The sequence below is a fragment of the Annulohypoxylon maeteangense genome (assembly GCF_022496945.1).
Source record: "Annulohypoxylon maeteangense strain CBS 123835 unplaced genomic scaffold GGS22scaffold_22, whole genome shotgun sequence".
Taxonomy (NCBI): domain Eukaryota; kingdom Fungi; phylum Ascomycota; class Sordariomycetes; order Xylariales; family Hypoxylaceae; genus Annulohypoxylon; species Annulohypoxylon maeteangense.
Genome location: NW_025953269.1, coordinates 459,853 through 484,857, shown reverse-complemented (window position 1 = coordinate 484,857; position 25,005 = coordinate 459,853). Strand labels below are relative to the sequence as shown.

The window sequence follows — 25,005 nt, the reverse complement described above, 5'->3', positions numbered from 1 at the left end:
ACTTCTAGAAAGACTACCTAAGTGCCTCGAACTCCTTAGGACATTACCTCGAAACGCCCCTGGTAGAATGGGTGCTCCAGCAATTAATTCTATGTGGTATCATGATAGTAAACTGAACTGCACTAGTGATCTGTGATGAGTCTCTGTCGAGGATCCGTGAGTCTGCCATAATGTTAGTTCTGATGTCGTCTGGTCTGTACACCATGATTCAATGACAGGAGCTTACCTAATTATCTTGACATCTTTGTCGATCTTTGCTCGGCCCTCGATGGCATTGGGAGTGATAAGAATGAACTGCTTGCCTACGGAACGACGGGCTGTGGTAATCTGCGAATATGGTTAGCGATATGTAGGGGCTTGATGATAGCATGAGAACCTACTAGCATATTAGTGCTAATCGCACGGTTGACGTTATCCATGAAAACATCAAATTCGTCGAGGCATCGCAAGGGAGACCCCATCGCGTCCCATATAGCAAGAAGAAGACAAATAGACGAAAAAGACTTTTCCCCGCCGGACAATGTCTTAGTGTTTCGCCCTGAGCTAGTCTTTCTTGTCTCGTCCGGTTCGACTTGGACTTGAAGTCTCTTGGCTTTATGGTCAAGGAAAAGCTCACCCCTGAAACCACGCTCGCTTAGGAGATAGTTGAAGTTGCAGCGAGCATGCGCAGATATCAGTCGTTGGAATGTTCTCCATTTACGTAGTCGATCCATCAAAGCCTTCTTCAACTCGTCTACGAGCGAGGTTAGATTCTTATGGCTTTTCTTAGCCTCCCGATATTCCTGAATTGCCTGCGTCGCACGATTCTGAATGTCTTCGTCCGACGCACCGAGCTGGTTGCGGATTTTCCTTAGTTGCTCCCTGATGGATTCGAATTTGCGTTCGATGCTTCGAACGGATTCTCCTTCAGGTATATAAGCCCGTTCAGGCGCGACAGCACTTGCTTGCCGAGTATAATCGGCAACAACTTCCGCTTGCCTCTCCTTAGACCTCTCCGCATCGTCTTTTCCAGCCTTCGCCAGAGCGAGATTCTCGTACGCTTGATTCTTCTCAACTAGGGCAACTTGACGGGTTGCTTTAAATCTCTTAACCCTGTCTTCGGCCTTGCTGATTTTTGCTTTGTGGTCCTGGGAAGCTAGCTTAGCCTTTTTGAATACCTCATTAAGACTCTCGGCCTCCTTGTTCATTTCTTGTTTTTGCATGGCCAATTCACCAAACTGGTTGCCATAGTGGTCTTTTTGAATCTGAGCTTCCTGTAGGTCATTCTTGTATCCTTGTAATTTATTATCAGCCCCTTCAAACTTGTCAAGTTCTTCTTCTATGTGAGTAACACGAGCTTGTGCATTGCGTAACTCTTTCTCGAAGTTCGCTCCCTGCTTCTTGTGTTGATTGATAGCTTGGGTACAGCGTTGAGCCGCCTGCTGAAGAGTTCTTCTTGACATATCTAGGTCCCGGAACTCTGTCCGCAGCTGTTCCAAATTCTCTTTAAAGAAATCGATCTGCGAATCTACGTCGTCGGACTTCATGCGAGACTTCTGGTCAAAATTGGGACCAATAGGGCTGGTGCTCATGTTTGCACCACGTCGAGTGAGCCGTAGACCATGACCCCTCTTCTTGTCGTGAAAGGACAGACAAGCGGTGACATTCTCCGGCTGCTGTCCGTCAAACATAACGCGTTGTGCCTCTTCTCGATCTTCAATCAGAATGGTTTGCTCAATATTCTGAGTGATAACTAGTTGATCTCTCACTCGCGGGTCATCAATTCTCAATACTCTTAGTATTGTATCAAATTTTTCATCCGGCTCCCTCAGATTGTTGAGAGCGGACCTCGAGCCTATGAAGATGGGACAGTTTCGAATTCCTTGTCTATCCATGTGGGAGGATAACCGTACTTGGTCGGGTCGACTAGCGACGATAAACCCACTCAAAACCGATCCGAAAATCTTCTCTAGAATCGCGGACCACTTAGGCTTAGTCAACTGAATAAGTGTGCCGATGGGGCCGATTGGTTTCTGTGAAAATCCGCTGTCACTGTCAATGAGGCGCAAAAGCTGAGGGACTCGAGGTTCGAACCCGGCGAGTGGATCACTACGATTTTGTGACAAAGTTCGCAACCGGAGTTCGGCTGCTGAAACTTCTTGTCGCTTCTGACTGGCGAGCTCTTCCGAGCCCTGTACCTTTTTCTGAGCTTCGTTTAGTTCGTTAGTAATATGAGAACTATGTTCGGCATGGGACTTCTGGGACTCCCTGATGTCATCTATAGCGCGTTTGGCCTCTTCTAGTTCTTTCTGCTTCTCGGCAAGAGCTCCGCCGTTGACTTCCTCTAGGCGTCGCTCCTCTTCGTGTATTTTCTTCTCGTAATCCTTGACCTTTTGCGAAGCATTAGTGAGCCGTTGATGGATGTCTCGTTCTTGGGTGTGGGTCTTCTCTATCGATGCTCTGGCATCGTTGAATTTGGTCTTCGCTTCCTCTTCTTGCTCCTTAAACTGGTCTTCCTCTTGGCTAAGGTTGTTAAAGGACTCCTCGGCTTCTTGAACCTTATTGTCAATGGTCTCGAGGAATTCTGTCTTCTCTACAATAGCCACCTCCATTCTATTGATATCTTCTTGGGCTGCGAGTATGGCATTTTCTTTCTGTTGCAGAAGGCCCTCCTGCTCCATGACTTGGGCCCATGCTAGCTGGTTCGAGTATACTTTTGATTGTCTTCGCATCTCTGCGTTCTTGGTGAGCGTATCTCTTAGCTTCACGGCCTTTTCGCTCTTCTCTTTCAGGTATGTGATGTTCTCCTGGAACGCAAGCAGTCTCGTTTCATTGGCCTCGAGGGTTTCCTGGAGAAGTTGGTAGTCCTGATCAAGCTGTTCCAGCTGAGTACCTTGGACGAAGTATTTATACTTGGAGACAGGGGTGGCTGCATTTAAGAATTGCCGCGCGTTGTCCTGAGAGAGCACGTTGAGAGGGTTGTCGACTTGAAGGCAGTAATATTCGACGATGTCGTCAACATCGCCCTTCTTGGTGGAGATAATCCTGCCGCCCGAGGCCTTCAGTTTGAAACCGCTAGAGCCGGATTTGCTGAAATGCCGCTCTACGGTAATCGATTCTCCGTATAGATCAGGCTTGTATGCATCGGTACCCTGGTTCTTGATCTGGACAACCAGGCTAGCATGATCTTCGCCTTCCTTAACGAAACTTCGCAGGCTTCCGCCACGATTTGTCGCGCTAGCCTTTCCGCCCAGACATAGCGTAATGGCAGTCAGGATAGCGCTCTTGCCACTTCCATTCTCTCCAACGATGAAGTTGAGTAGGGGTCCAAGGGGAACATGTAGTCTTGTGTGGCACATGAAATTGTAGCAGGTTATGCTTTCAATGATGGCATTCAGGGCCACCTGATTTTCGCCGAGCATGTGTGGTCGGCTCTTCAGGCGTTGTGTCGCTCGTTGGTCATCTAAGTCCGTGTTCTCAAGATGTCTAAATCCGGCGTCACGCATCATCTCGTATTGCGTCGCAGCAGGCCCAGCAGGCTCCTCCGGCTCCTCCGGCTCCTGCATATCCTCATCGTTATCGGAGCTAGCGGCGCTCTCTTGACGAGATGCCCAAGCTGAGTTTTTACTAGGGCCAGCATTCGAGATACGCGCCTTCTTCCGTTGCTATGCCCATAAAGTTAGATTACAGCGCATTGGCGACCCTAGGAGGAAATAATTACTAACAGATTCATTTCTTAGACTGGAGGTAGCTTGGACGACGGCGACTTCATCGTTGCCTTCTTCGTCATCATCAAATGCAGCGCGACGAGAGCGCTTGCTTGTTGCGGCAGGCATGGCCACGGCGCAGAGTTGTGTTTGCCTGAACCTTAGTCTGTCTTAGATGTTACATAGGAGAATAGAGGGATAGAATTCTCCGATGCCAGACAATAATATTTAGAATAGTTCCCTAGAAAGGATTAGGTAGCCTGTAATAGCTGAATGATGATGTACTGGGGGTTTGTAATAGGATTTGAAGGAAAAGACGCGACTGAAGACGCGGCTGCAGGGGTTGGACGTGTAACCCCTTCCAACTTTAATGGTCTTACAGTATTATGTAAGGAACTATGTACCGTTTACATACGCTACCGTGACCAGGCTGCCAGGGCGATCTCGGGACAGCCCGTTTGAGGGAGGGGTCCTGGTTGCCTGGCTAAGTACCTAGGTACGTACCTAATGAAAAAAAAGACTTTAAAAATAAGTTGTCTTAAGATTTTTGCTTCTAAGGTTGTGCGAAGTACACAGCAATTATTACAGGCAATTGATGCATTTCCGATCTTTCTAACATAGAAACAGACAGGGATACGGAAGCACATGATTAAACAGGAGCCTATTAAAATAACTACCTAAGTTGACCTTTTGGAAACACATTTTGCCGCTATGCTGTGTACATATGTAAGTACGAATTCTGTCTACCTCGGTACTAGACTATTAGCAATGTCTGGCATATGTACAATGCGATGGAACCATCCATGATGGATCTTATGGAGATCAATTAACTATAAGTGCCTAATTGATTTAGTGCATAATATCAGTACATGTACTCTTTTATTAAGCTTTGCACATACAACTTGGAATCTATTCAATTACCACTACACGGTATACAAAACGCACGAGGCTGAGCGCATCTAAATCCAGATACTGCACCACTATCCCAATTGCATTTCGAGCTCGTTATGTTCAACAATGGACTCTGCAGGCAATATCGAGTTCTCGAAGGATGGCTTCGGTGAACTTCCCAGAAGCCTACCTGAGAACTGTGTTGAATATCTACTTTTTGTAGTAGATAATAAGAACGAAGCCCGAAGCCCGCTCCCCTACCTTGAAGATGTCCGAAAAGCGGCCATCCAGCTATGTGATAAAATGACGAAAGGATACATATGGCAACGGGATTCGTTCCAATTACGCCTTGAAAGAAACCAGGACCTAGTCTATTTGCATGGGACTACCGACTACGGCGACTCGGTCGAGGATGAATGGCTTATAGTCTACCTGCTCCGAGAGTTGACTAAATCCTTCCCTACTCTTTGGGTGAGAATCTTTGATGGCGACGGCGAATTTCTATTTGTCGAGGCAGCTAGTGTGTTGCCGAAGTGGCTGAGCCCGGAAATAGATAGCAATCGAGCGTGGATCCACGATGGAAAGTTTTACATGATACCTCTAGCGGCCAGTTCAGATACAAAACGACCGTTATCCTTGCCCGAGGCCGTTGGACTCATCAAAACAAGCCCAAACATCCTAATACATTCTACTTTTGTCGAGGCCGAGGCCTTCTATAGACTAGAAAAATATCCTAAACACATTACGGACACGATACACCATTCAATAGTCACCATACCTAGGAAACTGGCATATATCCTACATGAGAAACCTTCTACCATGGCACCTGCTGTCGAGTCGTTCTATTTACGACATCCGGTCGCAATAAAGTCCATCTCTTCGCCATCTGGGAATGTACACTTCCCTCCTGAGGATCTAGTGGCCGTTAGTGTGAAATTTACAAAAGTATTATTTGCGCAGCTCAAGTCTCAAAGGTTTCCAGCCCCTCCGATTTGGAGTGCTACCCTGGAAGCTGCTGAAAATCGGGCAGCCGGTGAAGATGACGCTCGAAAGAGATTGGCTCGCTTGGAAATGGGTATGAAAGTGACAAGCGGTTTTGAGATGCTTGCTGCTGATGCGGCCAATAAAGACAGTCGCCTAGCACGCGAATTTTCCGTGGTTCTCGAGGACGTGGAGGAGGATGGTGTTCAAGCACTCCCAACTAATGAAGATATAAGGAAGTGGGAGGATGCGTACAGGGATGACGATGAATCATGGTTAGATATCAACTTCGAGCAATTCGAAAACGAGCTCGAGGGAAGTAAAGGCCCCCAGGAACGACCTAGAAATGGATTCGGTGATTCTTCGGCACAGGCGAATTTACAAAAGATCGTGTCTCGATTTGAGGCCTTCTTGAATGATGAAAAAGCCGGCGTGGACGGTGCTGAAGGGGGGGGTATGGATGACGATGACGATATTTCGGATGACAGTGAAGAATATAGTGATGACGAGGATAAGGCTGTCAGCTTCGATGAAGAGCAATTCTCAAGCTTGATGAGAGAAATGATGGGACTTCCAGCGGCGCAGTACGAAGATTCGAAGAATGGCGCCAAATACCCAAATAACGCCAATGCCCGAAATACTATAGATAATGAGGACGAGGATATCAGGCAGATAGCTGCACAGATGGAAGCCGAATTAAAAGAGCATGGTGCTCTGAAGCTTGACCCAGAGCCTGAGCGACGGAATGCGATAGAATCAGGAGATGATACCGATCTTAAGAGCAAAACGAAGGATGATCTGCTTCGGGAGGTAGATGGCGGAGAAGAAAGTAGTGGAGAAGAAGTTGATGTCGATTACAACCTCGCTAAGAATTTGCTTGAAAGCTTCAAGAGCCAAGCTGGAATGGCAGGACCTGCAGGTAATATCCTAGGGATGATGGGTCTACAACTACCTAGAGATGAAGATGAAGAGGATGATAATTGAAAACGCTAGGTGTGTAATAGTGCAATCATAAATTACTTACAAAATGAAAACGGCGTTCTAGGTAACATATGTAGGCATAAATGTCAACATTTTGCACATACCTACATATATCTATGGATACATATGTACATACATAGTAAATACTTAATACCATAGTAGGTATGTACTTAAGCGTGCGTATAATACTGTATATAGGTACATATGTATCTATCTATCTAGTAGTGACCTAGTACCTAGGTACCAGGTAGCAGGGTAGGTACTTACCTATACTAGTACTAGGTAGGTACGAGGTATCTAGGTATTGTACATACACGGAACCTTAGAGTGGTACCCCACTCTCCACCTAAGTACCTAACTTCCAAGTTCTGACCTTCTAAGCCACATCGTTTCGGGTTCTTTCAAACCCCACTACGCAATACCGACGCGACGTCACTGTGGCAGACTGTAGCTGGAGACGTGAGATCTTCAAAGTTGTTCCTGGATCTAGTCTTTAGCTACTTTCACCTTTTTTTTTTTTGGTAGCATCACACTTCATACGCGTTTTGTCGTATGGATTAGGAGGCTACAATTCTGATGCATTAAAATAAGAAACATCAGATCAATTCCTAACCTAGGCGTTCCTCGCGCTCCCGACGTTGTTCAAAAGATCCCGTTGCCATTGTTGAGGCAGTGATAGAGACAAGAACACACAATCACGCCTACGTAAGACGAGCATGTGGCCCAGCAGCAATGCTTCTAGCCTCCAAAAAACATACGACGAGGCTTATCTCAAATGTTCGACCGCCGTTTATTATGAGAGCCAGGTCCGTATATGTTCCCGTCGACAAATTGTAAATCACAAACCTTGATCAAACTAACTCTTTGATCGCATGTCTAGGGAGATGAGAAAGAGGCGATGCTATGTTGGAAGAACGCCCTCGACCAGATCCGCCAGAACCCGACAAACAAGAGACAGGGCACATATTCACCCAAATCCGAGACCGAACGTGCCTTACTCGAGAGTTTGAGAGAGTTAGAAGTACAGTGCAAGGAGAGGATTGATCTCCTAGAAGCCCTTAGAATATCTCGAGAGGAGGACCCGTCCTTTCAGTTTACCCAGCCGAACGTCGGGGCCGAAGCCAATGCGGATGGCCGCTCAATCCCAAACACACCGGAAAGAGGTTGGATTGGCGATGGAACAATACCTGCCATAACATATACAGAGTTATCAAAACCACCACTCCCTAAACGGCCATCGTTCCCCTCTAGAAGCTCGTCGGAGCAGGCAATATCGGGTCTCCGCAGTGCCATGATGGATCAGGATTCGTCATCATCGGCACCCAAGCCGCCGTCGCTTCCCCCATACGGCGCATCCATGCCGAGAAGAAGGTCTTCAAGGTCGCCCAGTCCAGAGAAGCACACGATGAGAACGACGCTACGGTCAGGTAAACAAGATAAATCCTCGAAGACGCACCGGCACACACCAGCCAAGATAAGCAAAGGCCCGGGGGCCAGCAAGGCTGCGACGTTGGCTTGGAGTAGCCTCGAAAGGGGAGCTTCTGCAGAGGTAACTAACTCGCCGTCTAGATACCCTGAACCGCGGCGGTCCTACGAGCAGGTGCGAAAGAATTCCTCTTCGACCCCTAGGCACTGGGATAGTCACACGAGACGATTAGTAGTCCCTTCGGACACCTCTGCTTCGGCTGTCCGCCCAAGCCCTGAGTCCTCCATGCGAAACTCGGCCGATTGTTCGTCTCCTACCCCATCATCCCTCGCTCTTGGCGCTGCATCGAGTGCCTTGGGCGCGCTGGCTATTCAAGAACGGGACGAACCTAGTCCCGCAGCAATTCGAATAGAACGAAGGTCAACGCCTAGGAAAGGAGCTGTTTCGATTTTTGATGAACCGAATGGTACAGCTGTCCGAGGCCCAGTATCTCTCGAGGCCGCCCTTAGGACAAGTTCTAAGGAAGGTTCAGTCAGGAGGAAACCCGTCGATCGTAGCGGAGTATTCGAGCCTAACAGCGCTAGGAAGCGAGTGGGCCAGCAGACATCTGATCACGACGAGAGAGAAGAACCATCATCTAGCGACGAGCAGTTCGGGGGCGGCGCTTCTAGCCGAAAGCCTAAAGGCAAACAGAAGGAGACACTCGCGGCCTCTGACTCGGAGGGCCGATCCTCAGCAGACTCGATGACGGAGGAGGGGAAAAAGGCAAAAAACGAATGGGAAAGTAGAAAAAAGGCAACAATGAAGAATTTACCGCCGGGCATCGACGAGGGTGCTGCAAAAGCAATATTTAACGAAATCGTAGTGCACGGCGATGAGGTCCATTGGAGCGATGTCGCTGGTCTGGAGATTGCGAAAAACGCGTTAAGGGAGGCGGTGGTATATCCTTTCCTACGACCGGACTTATTCATGGGTCTACGTGAACCGGCTAGGGGCATGCTGCTGTTTGGTCCTCCCGGGACAGGGAAGACGATGCTAGCCCGTGCTGTCGCGACAGAATCGAAATCCACATTCTTTTCCATATCAGCGAGCAGCCTAACCAGTAAATACCTTGGTGAATCTGAGAAGCTGGTGCGTGCATTATTTGCTTTGGCAAAGGTGATGGCACCCAGCATCATATTCGTCGACGAGATAGACTCGCTCCTCTCTCAACGTTCTGGATCTGGGGAGCATGAGGCTACTAGGAGAATCAAGACTGAATTTCTCATTCAATGGGGCGACCTGCAACGGGCTGCGGCAGGCCGCGAGGGTAATTATGGTTCGAATAAAGAGCGAGGCGATCCGAACCGGGTGCTTGTGCTAGCAGCTACCAATTTGCCGTGGGCAATTGACGAGGCAGCAAGACGTAGATTTGTGAGGCGGCAGTATATCCCCTTACCCGAGGCGGAGACCAGAGCTGCTCAGCTGAAGACACTGCTCGGCCAACAGAAGCATAGTCTCACGGACACCGATATCACAGAGCTGGTGGACCTCACAGATGGTAAGCATGATCTGAAGCTGAATATCATATCAGTATATAATAAAATAGTGCTAATCAACTATTTCTATCTAGGCTTCTCAGGCTCGGACATAACAGCATTAGCCAAGGACGCAGCGATGGGGCCTCTCCGTGCATTAGGTGAGGCTCTTCTCCATATGACAATGGATCAAATTCGGCCCATCGAACTCGTAGACTTCAAGGCTAGTCTTAAGACAATCCGACCTTCCGTCAGCAAGGAAGGGTTGAAGGAATACGAGGACTGGGCAAGAAGATATGGGGAGCGTGGCGGTTAAAACCATTCCGCGGCTGAACAAGCCCGGCAGAATTGGGGTTTTGCCCAGTGATAAATTTAGATATCGAACGTTGGCGGCGTTCGAGGAATTCGGGGTGACGGGGTGACGGGGTGACGGGTTGACATGCGATGACTAGGATCAGATATCCCGTTCAACATGAATTATGTCGACGTATCGCCCTCCAAATAGCTAGGGTCGTCGAGATAGATAATTGTACATAATACATCATGTACCTATGTATGTGATACATGCGGGTGATTAGGTATATACAGATTACCGCGTGTAACTGCATTCACGCTCTCATGCTCTTACGCTCTCACGCTCTACCGCTCTACCGCCTTCGCTGGTAGGGATGGCATAACGAGTCCGGCATCCTGACTCTTGTTTGTAGGCACATTTTTTTTAAAATATTTTTTTATCGTTAGATTTGCGGCCTCAATCAACTTCGTCTATTGTGGTAGCGTCAGCAGATTGTGCAGGAATTATGCCAAGCTTGCGACACATTCGTATTGCCTTCTTCACCTGGGCCGCAATTTTTTCCGCATCCTTGATCGCAGTATGCATCTGCTTCAGAAAAGCTCTCCGTTCGTCTTTAGCAGCCCTCTTAGCAGCTGCCTCGGCTATCCTGTCTTCCAAGCTGGGGATGGGCGGCCGCTCGTCAATAGGATCGCCGTATGGTGCTATAATGTGCTTAACGACGTGGCGCACGTGTTGCGATACCCTCCAGGTTGGTGTTATGGCTACTATATCGCCTTGTCGAACGGAGTTACGCGGGTCGTGGACCAGCTTAAATCGTGGTTCTTTGAAGTACTATAGTGAGGAAGAAAGAGTTGAATATTAGCTATGGCTCATTGGAAATTTTCCCTAGCATGCTAGTAGACTAACCTTCTGGACTCTCGGCTCCCATCGAAATCCACCAAGCTTAACCTTCACAGTCTTGTCCATCAGGCCAGCTGATACCACGACACCAAGCATCTCCTTAGCTAAGTGTCGCGTGGTATTAGCGGCAGCTGCCGCGACTTCCGTTGCCATTATTGTTCTCTTTCCAGTTGTACCCTCCTTGACTTCCTAGCCTCGTTATTCTTCGGTATGAAGCAGTGCTGTTCGTCGAATAGACCAAAAGTTTTTGAGGCAAGAGCTATAATTGTTCATGGTCCAATTAGGTGTCGTGCCAACGGGGAAAATATTTTTGCCGGTACTATCGATAGAGTTTTGCGAACCCCCTGCCCCCACACCTACCTTGTATTGTACTTAGATACATACCTATGTACTTCGTAGTATCCATGCTAGGTGTAAGACCTCAATTGAAGGTTATTTCGTAATACCCTCTAATGGCAAGAATGTTCAACATTTGATACAGAACCCATAATTATGCATATTCAAGTTTTCAGCTGACACCTGCTACCTAGGTATACACTCGGTCAGCCAATGATATTATACAGAATATTATCAACATACACTACCTACGTGATACATATCGACGTTCGTTTGAACATACTAAAATTATCTACATGGTAGCATGTTGCCTTTTCATTCTTACGCTTAACAGATCTAGAGCATTATTCAATCTCACGGAAATTTTGAGCCGGGGGTCAACGACATCTCGAAATATATAACACCGGAACACTAAGACTTAGCAATTTAGCAGCGGGGCTGATCAGTTAAAAACAGGCTACGCAGGGTACCTCCTACATAAAGACATAAAAGTTAGTACGTACTCATTATACCTAGTATCAGTGTTACTGGCGCTGGGCTCATCCAAGGTGACTACCGTTTCGCGGTTCTCGCCCCTTCCTCTGGAGCGGCATAGGACGATTGTTTCTTAGCGCATGGAGGAGACTAGCCCGGAGACGGGAATATCCTCCCGTGTATGTTTGGCTTGGAAGGCGACTGCGCAGGTCTCCCAACAAGCGTCACAGTTCCGTAGACCTAGGACTTGAACAACACTCCTCACGGCAAGGCGGGACGCTTTCCCCTTTTATACACAGATCTGATGTCGCGGAACAGCTACACGGATGACTCTGATGCTTTCGTCAATATAAAACCCTTTATTCTCGCTCGATATAGTAACAGTACCGGCACACCCCCCAACGGTTGGCTGGTTAGCCATGCCATCCGGTGTGGTGATTTAACGACGAGTGTCAGTATGGGGGCAACTCAGATTGTTTCAGCGGGGAACATGGTCACTGTTATAAATGGAATCCAGGTTTCGAAATTATTCTAGCTCATTACCTATACTTCTTAATAAGGTCCTATATATATTAATAATAAGAAAATAAGAAGCTTGCCATGTATTTCTAGCCACGTATATTCCCAAGCTCCAAGGCTATATTGAATAGGGTTGATAGATGGAAGCATTCATATTATGCTGCCTCTAGGACTGCTTCATGATATATAATTAGCAGTAGGGGCAATAAAAGCGTAGATACTTACTATTGTATCCACACCCTTGATATACTATCAGCTAGCATCTACGATGAATGCTCTGCTTGTAAATGACACCCGTAGATATTAGGTACCTTTGTTGTATGGCCAGCTAGATCTCCTGGACAGCTTGCTTTTTGCGGAAATAAATACCTAATCAACATGTGATTTTCACGATGTCCATGAAATGCAACTCACAAAGATGTAAATTTGTAAGTAGTTGTGTTAAATAGAGTTGAAGGTACCTGAACGACCCAAATCTAAGTGAATATCTCCATTGACGGTTTTTTTTCTAGAGACATTCTATATTCATGGTGTATGAGGATTTCTTATGTGAATTAGATATATTAAAGGTAGCAGAAAGCTCTGGTGATGTCGTTTGTCACAATATGTTTCAAAGCTACAGTCATAATTCGACATATCTACGCCTTATCCTCGGGATACCATATCCTTAATGACTCATAGGATAATCGGGCAGGCCATTTATATATCCAAACTGTCACTGGCGCTCTGCATGTACAAGACGGCGTCTTGGAGAAGTGGTTAACTCACTCCCTTTGGGCTTATGCATATTGGGAGAGGTCAGGGGTTCGAACCCCCTAGGCGCCCCTTTTCTTTCTTTCTCTCTCTTTTTTTTTTTCTCGGGGTATAACTCCTGTCGACTATGAAACTGTCATATCCATCTTGTTACGATACCGACTTGACCAGCGGGAAATTAACGGTGTTCCTACGCGAAGTAGAAATGTAATACACATACCAAAAATACCATTTGCCGACCCCGATTTGATCAGACTAAACACTCTTAAAAGCTACCTAGGTACCTGGAACTTAGCTTCGTTATGGTCCCCGTTAAATAAAATAATATAAAATCTAATACCTATTCTTTAACTTTCGGGTATAATTAATAATATTTATGGTCTGTAATTATATTTATAGATACTCCTGAAAGTAGTAACGCCGAACCACTGTCTTGATACTTATTTAAGTAGTCGGTACTTAATAATTATGGAGTCGAGTGTGACAGGGAGGACTAGATCACTTATTAACCTGATTATATGTATTATGTAAAGTTGAATTTTTGAAGTCCTGTCTTACTTAAAACCTTTGATAGTAATAGGGCTAACTAAATAAAAATATTCGGGAAGATTAAAACTTGGATTCGTATATGGAACGATAAACTGTCAGCACGTATGTACCATTTACCTACACCGAGTAATCAAAATGCTTTGTTATGGCGGAGTTCGCATCACTATCGGATGACTGCAGATTATGTTGGTCCGTCGAGTTTCTCCGAAATCCTTCGTTATAAGAAATCAGGTAATAAAACAGGAGGCTGAGTAAGACTGATAACCCCTTCTACGCTATATAGGTAGGTAATTACTAAAGTATCTTAACTTTAATGGCCTGCTTCGGAGGTTAGGAAATGGTCCTACGCTTCTTTCCTTATGTTTTCGGTGAACTCTTCTCTTAAAAAGGAAATGTTCAGGTTAATAGAATCGGACTCGCAGACTCGGTGCGGACAGTCCCACTTTCCCACTTTCTAGTTTTATGTTCCTAGTGTAAATCGAACTTCGAATTACAATGGAGCTATGAATGAGGGGTAAGCGTCAAATATGCAGGTTATGTAATATTATATGCAGTAAAAACTTAGCATCCATCGGCGAAGTAAAACCTTGTTCAAACCAATCATATTTATCAGTGGAGAAAGTGGATACAATGCTTGACCGGAGTTGTCGGAGACAAAAGGCTTCTCCACTATATCGACACAACGCATCTCAGATTTCCTTTTTTTTTTTTTATTAACAATTATCTTTCACTTAATCTTCCGTCCCCGTCCCGTCCCCGTCCCCCACCCAACAATAGTCAGATTTAGGCATCATATTCTCATATTATATTCCTTAGCCGTCCAGTACTACTTACTACCAATTGTTTACGGTCTGCCGTTTGCCCGCTAACAGACTTTGTTGAGGATTGATTCCCGTTTGTCTCCGTCATTTTACTTTTATTAAATTAAACAAAATGCCTACAACAGCAGAATACCGTACTGGAAAACGTCCTCGTAAGTTCGATAGTTGCTTTTTTTAATACTGCCTGATGCAAGGAGGGACAAGAAACAAGACACCTTTGGCCATTCCACCTATCGCCTATAGGTAGCTCCGAGCTGTTTTCCTCAGCCGCAACGCCTTGCTCTTTAATACCTACCCACACCGCTTCAGAACGGTATTTGTTCAAAGAAACCTTCTGAGCTATTAAGATCCTAGATCTAGAACCTGCAGCCCCTGCGAGCCGTTTTCCTCTGCCCTACTCTGCTCTGTCTTAGTGACATCAATAACTAAAATTGGCGTATCTAATACCAATGGCTCCTCATATAGGTACTCAGTCATTACCCCCTCCAGCCCTTCCTCAGCTTGTTGCCGAACAACAAGTGCCCATACCCTCCAACGATAAGGACAGCCAGAGGCTCATTGTCGTCCTATCTAATGCCAGCCTCGAGACATACAAGGCATCACATGGCGGTGGTGTTGGCCGCGCCGGCATGCAGCGTGACGACAAGTATTCGCTCCTCAATAGCGACGAGCATATCGGAGTAATGCGCAAGATGAATCGCGATATCAGTGACGCCAGACCAGATATCACGCACCAGGTATGCTGTGAAAGTCGTGATTTACTCGCTTCTCAACAAGTCCTGTTCTTCTCGAGTTGGCATTCAACATGCTAACTATCTACCCCACTGACGTAGTGTCTCCTCACTCTCCTTGATTCGCCCATCAACAAGGCAGGCAAACTACAGATCTACATCCAGACAGCTAAGGGCGTTCTGATCGAGGTATCGCCAACTGTCCGTATCCCTCGAACTTTCAAGCGCTTTGCTGGCTTGATGGTTCAATTACTCCATCGCCTATCTATTCGCTCGACCAATTCTCAGGAGAAGCTTCTGCGAGTTATTCAGAATCCGATCACCGATCACCTCCCCCCAAATTGCCGCAAGGTCACATTGAGCTATGACGAGAGCACAGTGCGTGTACGAGACTATATCCAAGGTCTTGGCCCGAAGGAGAGTATATGTGTATTCGTCGGTGCAATGGCTAAGGGTGCCGACAATTTTGCCGACGAGTACGTGGATGAGAAGATCTCGATTAGCCAATACAGCCTCTCAGCTAGCGTCGCCTGCAGCAAATTTTGCCATGCTGCCGAGGATGCTTGGGATATCCTGTAGGTTGGCCTCCCAGGCTAAACCCTTTCTTTGGAAGAGGGATGCAAGAGGAGGGTAGGTAGTGGAACGTGTTAGGTATGAATAATAAATGGGAGTTGACTTGCGGAAACCGCTATACAACATCGCGGTCGACACAGTCATCCCCGGAACTTGGGTCTTGGGGTTTTTGTTCTGTCTCTGTTTTTACAACCAAAACATCAGGCGTTCAACATGAGATCCAAGACGTTTTCACCGTCTTATGTGGGCCACTTCAACTTGGCCCACAACCCTCTTTCTTTTGTTATCTTTCTCCTTCTGAAATCCTTCCGTCTCCAGTCACGCTCTACCCTTCCCCCCCTCTAATGCTTAGATTCATATCACCCGTGGCTCGACGTCTAGGCTCGGTTGAGGCCGAGGTCGTGAGACGTGACTGCCGGCCTATCAAACGGCCCCACGGCTTGGGTCGACAAGCGGATATTCTCTACCGTGTATGACAGGAGAATGTACCAGTCCTATGCTAGACGGCATTGCCTCGGTCTGCAACATACCTAATAGGGGGTTCGAGCAGATTATGGTGTGGAGAAAGAGCTGCATATATGGACAACTCTTGGACGAACTGACTTTGCCGATTGCTATTGGTAACAGGTAGGGCGGAACTCTTAGCATATTATTACTAGTTTCGCCCGGTTTAAATCACATCACCCCCAATCTGTCGTCAGGTAGGGAATTTAATACACGGCCTTACGATGTCCTAATTGGGAACTAGACACATGTTGGGACAGAGGATGAAAAAAAGACATCCTTTGCGTAGGAACTGCGTGGTGTGCGTTCAGTCACCGGAACTGCTGAGGTCTCCATCAGAATTCCAAGGCTCAGGCAGGAAAGGGGAGGATGGATTGCCGATATAGTCGTACCTCTCTTGCTCTAGGTATTGGTCATGTACATAGCTGCATAAGTATTCGGGTCCATATAATTCAAGAAAGAACGAACATGGAACATGGAATGGTCGGTTTAACTTTGAACTACGTATGTGCTTACATAAGTTCTTTTATGACTAGAACGACGTGTAACTATTTGAATTGTCTAGGGTAGGTATTAAAAAGTGGGATGCGGAGAAAGTCCCCATATAAGAATATCGGGATCGATAATTCTATGTAGTGACTACCTAGTATTATTTTTCTCTTCGTTTTCTCTTAAAACATTAATCTCTATTCTTTTCCACTCTTTGACACAGACCCGACCAAGATTATGAGACCAATCAATCTGCTCGCTGCTTTTGCATGCAGAGGTTCCAATTATATCCCGAGCGTTATTCCTCTTAAACTTCAAATTCGCGCTGTTTGTGTAGGAAACGTTTCCAGGTACGCGCTATTCAGCATAGGGCATAGGACACGGATTCGACGTGGCAGTCCATCCACCACTACCAACGTAGAGATATCTGGAGCCAACGTCATCTTCACGCCGAGAACAATGGACACTTGAAGTAACCACTATACCGTGCGCTTCGTCGTAGCAATCGTGGCGAGGGCTGCGCATATACTATCTGAGGTCGAGCTTGCTCGTATTCAATATGGTTGAATTGGTTACCTGGTAACGATATCAATAACCATGGACCATCGCGCACACGCAAACATTGTGGATGTTCGTTCACCATCAGGAAACCCCACCAGGTTGCCAATCGTTCAATATATTACACTACACGTGTATGAGTGAACCAGATAGACGCAACTAGACCAAGTCGGGTATCCAGTTGTATCCGATTCATGCGGCGGGATCTGCCGGAAAATTCTCAGAACATGTCAAAGACGATGCCTCCTGCATTAGTACCTAATTTTAGTCTCTTGTGGGACAGGTCTACACATTTGGCGTCCCACATGTAGGAAGTCCTCAGTTCTCTTTTTAAGATACTGAACTGGCACGGCCGTTAGTATATTTTGACTCTCAGAACATTTACTTGGTCTGTTACGCAACTCAAAGCCACTTTCGTTATTACTTTCCTCGTCGTCCGTATCAGCTTTATCAAGCCAAAGTTGCTCTATCTACAGAGAGCTTAATTCCTATTTACGCTATCCTCTCGCTCAAGGTGAAATTTCCCTCCAAAATAGAACGAGAAGTGTGATTCATCCTAGCTTGTTGAGACAACTGTACGTCTGTCTGCATTTGGATATCTATAACATCCTTCGTTCCACCTTGTCCCACCTAGTATACTACCCTCGGTTTTTTTCACGCCGGGATATCTCAGACTTCATCTTATAATTCGTTACTTATACCTTCACAGGTACCCCACAGTCCTGTTGGCCACCTGACTAGTTGCGTCTCTGCATCCCTACCTTGCGAGCCTTCCTTCGTTATCATCCCTCGATCTGCATACGGCTGTTCGTGGGTTGGCTACATCTAGTCCAACGCGATTCAACTAGCCATCTTAACTTTTAATTTTATCGTGTCTGGCAGCTTGTCACGCATCAGCAGCCCCACATGCAGGTCACACCGTTTATTCAAGTTCGAGACCTTGCTCCATCGGCCTCCTTCTACGCGGCTATCGTCCAGCCACTCGGCCTGCGGTATATATCTGCCAGTCCCTCGTCGATAATCTTTGGTGACGTGAACTCACCTACTCCTGAACCGGTCTTCGAGGTGAAGCAAAGCATCGACCCCAGCTCCAGATCACCAAAACGCTGCCGTCTAGTCCTCTCGGCGAGCTCACCTTCGATTATTTCTGCCTTCCACACAGCTGCCCTACGAGCCAATCCTGACCTGGAAGGTGCCGGTGCCAACGTCAACTATCTTCGTCTATACAATACTTCAGATTTCACGGGCGAAAGCTGCTCAAGGGCCGCAGATTTCGACGGCAACATAATGGAAGTCGTTCACGCCCCCCATCCCGACTACACTGGAAGCCATGCAGGCTCGGCCGTGCGTCGTACTCATTCGTCATCCCATGAAGTCAGTCGCGTCCTTGATTGGAATCTAGATGTTGGTACTACCTCGGCCCCGTCGAGGTCCGTCGCTAGCTCAGTTGCGCCTAGCTCGACTGCCGTGAGCCGCACGTCCGACGGCGAGCCCTATACCTTGATGCGGAAAAGCGTTACAACTTCGACTGTCGAGGCTTCGCCGCGCGAGGAATCAAGGGGGTTTAGTGCTGGCGCCGTAGTTGGCACCATCCTTAGTGTGGCTGCTGGCGTGGCTGCTGGTGGCGCGCTGACCTATTCTATGATGAAGGGAGGTGAGCGCGAGCGAATGGCTTATCGGGAGGCCGCGCCACCGCTGTCGCGACGCACAACATACCCGGACAACTACTCAGACAACCGGCCCCGATATTATCCACCATCCAGTTATTCCGGTGGACATTCTCAGGCCGGCGGTCCGAGAAGCAGAGCGGCGGAAGAACTTGACGACCGTGCCAGCCGACATTCCAGTCATTACACTACCGGCAGCCGGTCGCGGGGTCGCAGTGAGGCAGGCTCTACAAGACGTCCCTTGATGATTGCCGACGTCGAGCATAGGAGCAATGCGGGCTCGAAACATAATGATTCGCCAAGACTCCTGATGGATACAGAACACCGTGGTCACTCGAGCTCCAAGCACAATTCGGACAGCCGCAGTCATGCGGGATCGAGACACAGCGCAACTTCACCCAAGCATTCGCCCAGATATTCGCCCGAGTCTGATCAGCGCAGCTACTTTAGCTCAAAACATGCGTCACCACGACACCGTGAAACCGATGCCGAGACATATATATCTGCTCGGAGCGAGAGATCAGCTGCTACGATCCGACAAGCCCGTCCGCCAGCCTCGGTTGAAACCGCACCGCCGTCGCGAGCACAATCTCAGGCTGGCAGCCGGTATTCCGCCGCCACTGTGAGACCCAGCGGTCCCGGTCGCGCTCATAGCTATGCCTCGGCTAGGAGCATCCCACTCCAGGAGAGTTACGTCGGAAGCTGTCATAATGGCTGGGATGACGATTTGAGTAGCATTGCTCCTAGCGAAAGCATTAGCAACGTCGGCCACCGCCACGCCAGACGATCACAGCGTGCATAGGTTGCGCGGTTCTTCGCAAAGTTTCTGTCGGGACAGACATTTTGCAGAGTAATATGCATCATTGGACTCGGGACTGGGGTACTTAGTAATGAGATGATGTGAAAAGGATATTTTATGGGTAACACGGGGGTATACGATTTTTTAAGTTTCATTTCATCTCGCTCTTTTGGCTTAAAGGACCCACCAATTTGAAAACTGTTTTCGAAGAAAAGGAAGCTGGGTTATGCATTTACATTGGACGGTATTTCGGGATATTACCTAATACATATATCATAAAGTCGATAGTTAAATCTAATAATATGTACCTACAGCACATATCTACAGCACATACCTACATACCTACGTGCAGTATCCCTTCTTAAGATTCGTCACATTACTCTCACCTTTCAACATGCCGGTCATATCGAATGGAGCATAATGCATGAGCAATATCTTTCCTCTTCCGCCAGCAATAAAAAACTGTTCGATTATACGAAGAAAACGCGTTACTTCGCCATGCGTATACTGACTGTAGGCATCATCCAGACCAACGATGATACAGAGCCTCTGATCCACCGGCGACGCCATGGGGGATATTGGGTATGGGATAGACGCAAGCACGTCAAGTTGATCGCCTATCGAGAGCCTATCGAAACGGGCAAACCAGGGCTGCCAGTTCCGCGGAATGAGAGGGCGCATCTCAAAGAAGAATTGGCATATCATGCAATGTAGAATTCTTTTCTGGGGATCTATTTCTATGTTGAAAGGAGCTGTTCGGGATATGCATCTGTAGCGATGATGGTTAGAATCCGATGCGACGAATATTACAGGTCTTGTATCTCGTACATCCTGCCACGTCAGGCTTCGGTATTTTTTTATTTCGTCTCTAAAGAAACGGATAGAGTCTATGGCTATATTACGCCCCTTTTCACGAGCTTTTCGATCATGGACGGCGCTGATGGCTGAATTAGGGCCCGTGAGAAAATCCTCTGCTTTGTCGTTGTAGAACCACCATCTTGGATTTTCCGGGTTGCGGAAGTTGATGTCGGCGGCGTTTGAATAGATCTCCTGTGCCGACCACGTCGCGCAACCCGACCTGCCCTTATTGATTTGATATGGCATTATGAGCAAGATGTTTAGGTATTTATGATTTTTAAGGGTTATCTGGGTTCGTCAAGGATTGACAAATATGTTTACTCAACGAACTTCTTAAAACGTATCCCAGAATAATTAAAAGGGGGATTTAAGTGGATGAGGATCATATAATCGTGATATTTTAACCTTGATGCTATATACCTAAGAGCTGCCTAGGGAGGCAACACATATCAGTTGTAGCCTGAGAACAATTGTTTTGTTTCAAGGCCTCTTCCCGATCCAAGTTAAACAATGCGTCTTGTCAACTTTCTTTGTTCATACCCGGTACGTGATGGTTGTTGTTGCTTAGTCTCTGCCTCCCAGAAGGATGAACTGGGCGAACTCCTTTCCTCCCCCATGCCATCGTACATATTCTCCCGATTTAAGTATGATCAGTAGGTCCCCTAGAACCTTGATGAGAAAACGGGCATACACGGGTTCATAACACTCTCCGAGATCCGGCAAGACCGTAGGCTCTTGGTTGAACTCATCCCAGGTGTATTTTTACGGAGACTTACGTTGCACTAACAGCTAATGTTTGCATGATTGGTCATACGATGTCAAGGGTTAAACTGATAGATGAATCATTCCACGCAATCCGAGAGGCTGACGACTCCAAGACTTAGGTAATTGACACAAGCTTTGTTTATGTACCTATATCTACTACATACATGTAGTTTCTATGAGTTGCTTATGAAAATATTCATTTAGTTAGCATATTGGTCCAATGCAGGTCAGTTTATTACCTAGTAACATTTGAATCAACCTTAGATAGCACCTAGTACATACATATAACCACCACGTGCATATAGTTACTTAATCCCACGCAACTATTTACACTATATAAGTAGGTAGTTATTCACTTAAATGTATTAAGCATTTATTAAAGAAACTCGATGAGTTATTAGCTTCAAGTTCTGTTGTTTTGTACATTCAATTATAAGGTAACCTCCGTACCTGTGCGGCTCATGAGGGGTATTTGGAGAACCTTAAAGCTCGGGAGTGGTGGAGGTGGATCTTACAGCGTAAACTTATTGGATACCGTCTTTCAATGGGTTCAACCAAAAAGTGACCCGTGCCGTGGGTGCCTGTCAAGCTGCGAAGTAACGGTGAGTGAGTACTAGGTAGGGACTAATGTATTAGGCAACTCCCACTTTTTTCCACCCCCACCGCTCTTCTCAAGTAAAGAATTCAATTTTATTAACTGTACTTTTTTTTTTAAGTATAAAACACATAAGAAGAATTATATTTAATTAATAATTACACACGTTTAAATCGATAAAAATGAATTAGAATAAATAAAACCGTCACCGAATACTTGGAAGATTTGGCGTTGATAGGTACATAAGTACCTAGGTAGGTCCCTGCCTAGACTATCCACTTATATGAGTGGTCCACTAATTCTTTTTTAAAAAGTGTAAAGAAACCCCTGATCAAGTTGAGGTGGCAGGCTGGTCAGAGTCTGGTAAAGAGCTTACACATTTAGTTTTTGACAAAGTCAATTGGTCTCTAGCTCTTCCTACTCCAACTTCATCAACTATTTACCCATTTTACATCAATTTCCAATTACGAATCTTTTACCTTCTAGCTTAACACGAGACTGCTTTACGCGATAGACTGAAATGACGGCGTAAATTGTTCACCGTGTTAAATTTAAATTTAGGCAATTGGGCAATTCCTTCTCCTTACTATAGTTTACATACGACGACAATGGCTGCGAGAACGTATCCGGTACTGTCGAGGAGACAGATTGAAGGTCTGATTGCCGACGGACGAAGTATATTCATTCTTGACCAATTTGTGTTCAAGGCGGATCCTTGGCTTCAATATCACCCTGGTGGCGACAAGGCCATCTTACACATGGTTGGTCGAGATGCTACTGACGAAGTCACTGCGTTAGTGCTACCTTCACCTCCATTTATGTTACATGTCACACATGACCGACCATATTAGAGCTTGAACTCCCTAACATATTTGTCTGTGACCTAGTCTCCACTCCCCCGAAGCAAGGCAACAGATGAACAAGTATCGAATTGGGAGGATCGAAGGAAGATGGACCAACTTTCTCCCACCTATCCAGGGTGGGAAGTTTAGACCATTGTCGGAGAACGACGACGCCAAAGATGACAATGGAAACGAGGAATGCGACCAAAATTCCACTGAATCGTCGAGCCTTTCAAGTTCCCGTGATGCTTCTCCGGTCTTCGACAAAGCTGAACCCGTGCGAAAGCGATATGTCGGTGATGGATTACGCGGCCCGGCATCTACATCGTCGGTATCGTCAGCGGAGCCTGATGACGATGGTATGACATACCTCGATACTATCACCAAGCAGAAGACGACTCTAGATTTGGAGAAATATCCCTCTCTGGATTTTGCCACGCAGGATTCCATTGTCGCCAAGTATCGCGACTTGGACCAACGAATCAGGGCTGAGGACTTGTATAAGTGTAATTATGGAGCATATGCGATCGAGGTCACCCGCTATTCTATCCTCTTCGGTCTCGCCTTTCTCTTCCTGCACTGGAGCTGGTATGTCCCGAGTGCGGTATGCTTGGGTGCGTTTTGGCATCAACTCGTCTTCACCGCCCACGACGCTGGCCACATGGGCATCACCCATGGGTTTCATACGGATACCGTCATTGGCATTATTATTGCAGATTTCCTCGGAGGATTATCTCTAGGCTGGTGGAAGAGGAACCATAACGTACATCATATTGTGACGAATGCGCCTGAGCACGACCCAGATATCGAGCATATGCCGTTCTTGGCCGTATCTCATCGGTTTTTTCAGTCTATGCGGTCCACCTATTACGATCGCATAATGGAATATGATGCAGTGGCGAAGTTTATGCTCAGGATCCAACCCTACACATACTACATCCTGCTGCTCTTCGGACGCTTGAATCTATACCGCCTCTCGTGGGACTACCTAATTGTGGGGAGAGGACCTCGCAAGGGTCCGGCATGGTGGCACAGGTGGCTTGAGATAACCGGGCAGATTTTCTTCTGGACATGGTACTTCTACGGCATCGTGTATAAATCGATCCCGAACAACTGGGATCGATTCGTCTTCTTCCTAGTTAGCCACATGGTCCCTATGCCAGTGCACGCGCAGATCTGCCTTTCCCATTTCGCAATGAGCACGTCGGACCTTGGTCCCCACGAATCATTTCCTCAGAAGATGCTCCGCACAACCATGGATGTCGACTGCCCCCAATGGCTAGATTTCTTCCATGGTGGCCTGCAATTTCAGGTCATACACCATCTATTCCCCCGGATCCCGCGTCATAATCTCCGTCGGACACAGAAACTAGTTCAAGACTTTTGTAACGACGTAGGCATTCCATACGCGTTATACGGGTTTGTGGATGGGAATAGGCAGGTGGTTGGCACGTTGGCAGAGGTTTCGAGACAGGCAGCTATACTTGCCAAGTGCCAGAAAGTTATTTCGGATAGTGATGACCCTATTCATGGGCATCACCACTAATATTTAGTATGATACATCCTACATTACCATAGCCTTGAATGGCGTTGTAAATAGGTAGAAATTTCTTCTATTTCATGACAGGCCCCTCTTGGATGCCCCCTCTTACGACTTGGTAAAGACCTAATGCAACCTCGTTAGGACGCTTATAGGCCAATGTTCTGAAACTTAGCGGCCCTATTATAGTCGGACCGTCTAACCATTCTGGACGGATGAGAATTGGTATGTTTTATGCTTCGAGAGGAATGTGTTTTCGTAGCGAGCCAATGCTACGATAGACCAGGGAAAAATCAGGACTGGCTCTTAAGTACTTGATCTGCAACTTATCAACCGCCTTGCTGGAATTGAGTGTGGTGGGCCAAACCTGCATCTCACCCCGAGGCCTCGGACTTTTCGTCAGAATTAGGTTCCCATGACCCACGGCGAAAGCGGTTGACCTCGTTGCTGCCCTACCGGACGAGAGGACACATACCTGCCTGAGCTTGTCTACCTAGTAGCCAAGGGAAGATTTTGGCAATAATCACAGACATTGGATTAATCCCGTTATGCAACACTAATCGATCCTTTACATCCTAGCCTGAGCTACCAAGTATCCAGAGCCAGCTTACGTTTATAGAAAGCTGGATGGTACCTTTCTTTTTAACGACCTCTTCCATTGATTACGTTAACTACGGTATTCGTCTCGTGACGGATGACCTTTGACGGGTGGAGACATGTTGATCGACGGCCGAGTAAATCTAGTGAAGCCGTAGGAGATATATTTCCCACCAGGACGCGATGATACATACATATATATATATATTATATCCGAAGTTAATTCGTGTTTATTTAGCCCCTTTCTTACATCCGCTTCGGTCTTGGCTTAGCAGGACGGGAATGTTCCCATACTCGGTGTCTGCGCAGATCACAAGAGCAAAGCATTGCGGAGGTATTTCTTCACCGACTAATATGG

General features: G+C 46.8%; 7 protein-coding genes and 1 non-coding gene across 8 annotated transcripts; 5 read left to right on the top strand and 3 right to left on the bottom strand.

Moving 5' to 3' along the window:
• Positions 1-122: 122 nt before the first annotated feature.
• GGS22DRAFT_192833 (P-loop containing nucleoside triphosphate hydrolase protein) lies at positions 123-3,815 on the bottom strand (the record flags this gene model as incomplete). Its single annotated transcript, XM_047965320.1, has 4 exons — positions 123-162; positions 227-327; positions 381-3,644; positions 3,705-3,815. 4 exons carry the CDS (start codon positions 3,813-3,815, stop codon positions 123-125), a joined length of 3,516 nt encoding a protein of 1,171 aa, XP_047814831.1.
• A 799-nt stretch (positions 3,816-4,614) lies between these two features.
• GGS22DRAFT_78844 (SGT1-domain-containing protein) lies at positions 4,615-6,667 on the top strand. The gene has a single exon (XM_047968103.1). The coding sequence runs from the start codon at positions 4,704-4,706 to the stop codon at positions 6,540-6,542; it is 1,839 nt and encodes a 612-aa protein (XP_047814830.1). The 5' UTR covers positions 4,615-4,703; the 3' UTR covers positions 6,543-6,667.
• Positions 6,668-10,015: 3,348 nt separating this feature from the next.
• Positions 10,016-10,948, bottom strand: GGS22DRAFT_78838 (nucleic acid-binding protein). Its single transcript, XM_047968102.1, has 2 exons — positions 10,684-10,948; positions 10,016-10,608 (listed from the first exon to the last, which is right to left on the bottom strand). Exons 1-2 carry the CDS (start codon positions 10,828-10,830, stop codon positions 10,234-10,236), a joined length of 522 nt encoding a protein of 173 aa, XP_047814829.1. The 5' UTR covers positions 10,831-10,948; the 3' UTR covers positions 10,016-10,233.
• A 1,799-nt stretch (positions 10,949-12,747) lies between these two features.
• On the top strand, positions 12,748-12,831 carry GGS22DRAFT_t126. The gene has a single exon. It is a non-coding gene; the product is annotated as a tRNA-Pro (tRNA).
• A 1,198-nt stretch (positions 12,832-14,029) lies between these two features.
• Positions 14,030-15,648, top strand: GGS22DRAFT_78825 (nucleolar essential protein 1). The gene is made up of 3 exons (XM_047968101.1): positions 14,030-14,281; positions 14,595-14,866; positions 14,963-15,648. Exons 1-3 carry the CDS (start codon positions 14,242-14,244, stop codon positions 15,437-15,439), a joined length of 789 nt encoding a protein of 262 aa, XP_047814828.1. The 5' UTR covers positions 14,030-14,241; the 3' UTR covers positions 15,440-15,648.
• A 1,746-nt stretch (positions 15,649-17,394) lies between these two features.
• Positions 17,395-19,623, top strand: GGS22DRAFT_78804 (uncharacterized protein). Its single transcript, XM_047968100.1, has one exon. It carries the CDS (start codon positions 17,891-17,893, stop codon positions 19,451-19,453), a length of 1,563 nt encoding a protein of 520 aa, XP_047814827.1. The 5' UTR covers positions 17,395-17,890; the 3' UTR covers positions 19,454-19,623.
• GGS22DRAFT_197288 (uncharacterized protein) lies at positions 19,317-20,554 on the bottom strand (the record flags this gene model as incomplete). The annotated part of the gene is made up of 1 exon (XM_047965964.1): positions 19,317-20,554. The coding sequence occupies one exon, from the start codon at positions 20,552-20,554 to the stop codon at positions 19,793-19,795; it is 762 nt and encodes a 253-aa protein (XP_047814826.1). The 3' UTR covers positions 19,317-19,792.
• A 1,722-nt stretch (positions 20,555-22,276) lies between these two features.
• On the top strand, positions 22,277-24,056 carry GGS22DRAFT_192826 (fatty acid desaturase; the record flags this gene model as incomplete). The annotated part of the gene is made up of 2 exons (XM_047965319.1): positions 22,277-22,461; positions 22,556-24,056. 2 exons carry the CDS (start codon positions 22,277-22,279, stop codon positions 24,054-24,056), a joined length of 1,686 nt encoding a protein of 561 aa, XP_047814825.1.
• Positions 24,057-25,005: the final 949 nt, after the last annotated feature.

What these genes read in the sequence shown, in the direction of transcription:
- GGS22DRAFT_78804 (XM_047968100.1), top strand. Translation starts at nt 17,891, where the DNA reads ATGCAGGTCACACCGTTTATTCAAGTTCGAGACCTTGCTCCATCGGCC.
- GGS22DRAFT_78844 (XM_047968103.1), top strand. Translation starts at nt 4,704, where the DNA reads ATGGACTCTGCAGGCAATATCGAGTTCTCGAAGGATGGCTTCGGTGAA.
- GGS22DRAFT_78825 (XM_047968101.1), top strand. Translation starts at nt 14,242, where the DNA reads ATGCCTACAACAGCAGAATACCGTACTGGAAAACGTCCTC. An exon ending in CCGTACTGGAAAACGTCCTC is followed by an intron (nt 14,282 to 14,594) that starts GTAAGTTCGATA and finishes CTCCTCATATAG; the next exon opens with GTACTCAGTCATTACCCCCT. An exon ending in GACCAGATATCACGCACCAG is followed by an intron (nt 14,867 to 14,962) that starts GTATGCTGTGAA and finishes CCACTGACGTAG; the next exon opens with TGTCTCCTCACTCTCCTTGA.
- GGS22DRAFT_78838 (XM_047968102.1), bottom strand. Translation starts at nt 10,830, where the DNA reads ATGGCAACGGAAGTCGCGGCAGCTGCCGCTAATACCACGCGACACTTA. An exon ending in GGGAGCCGAGAGTCCAGAAG is followed by an intron (nt 10,609 to 10,683) that starts GTTAGTCTACTA and finishes TCCTCACTATAG; the next exon opens with TACTTCAAAGAACCACGATT.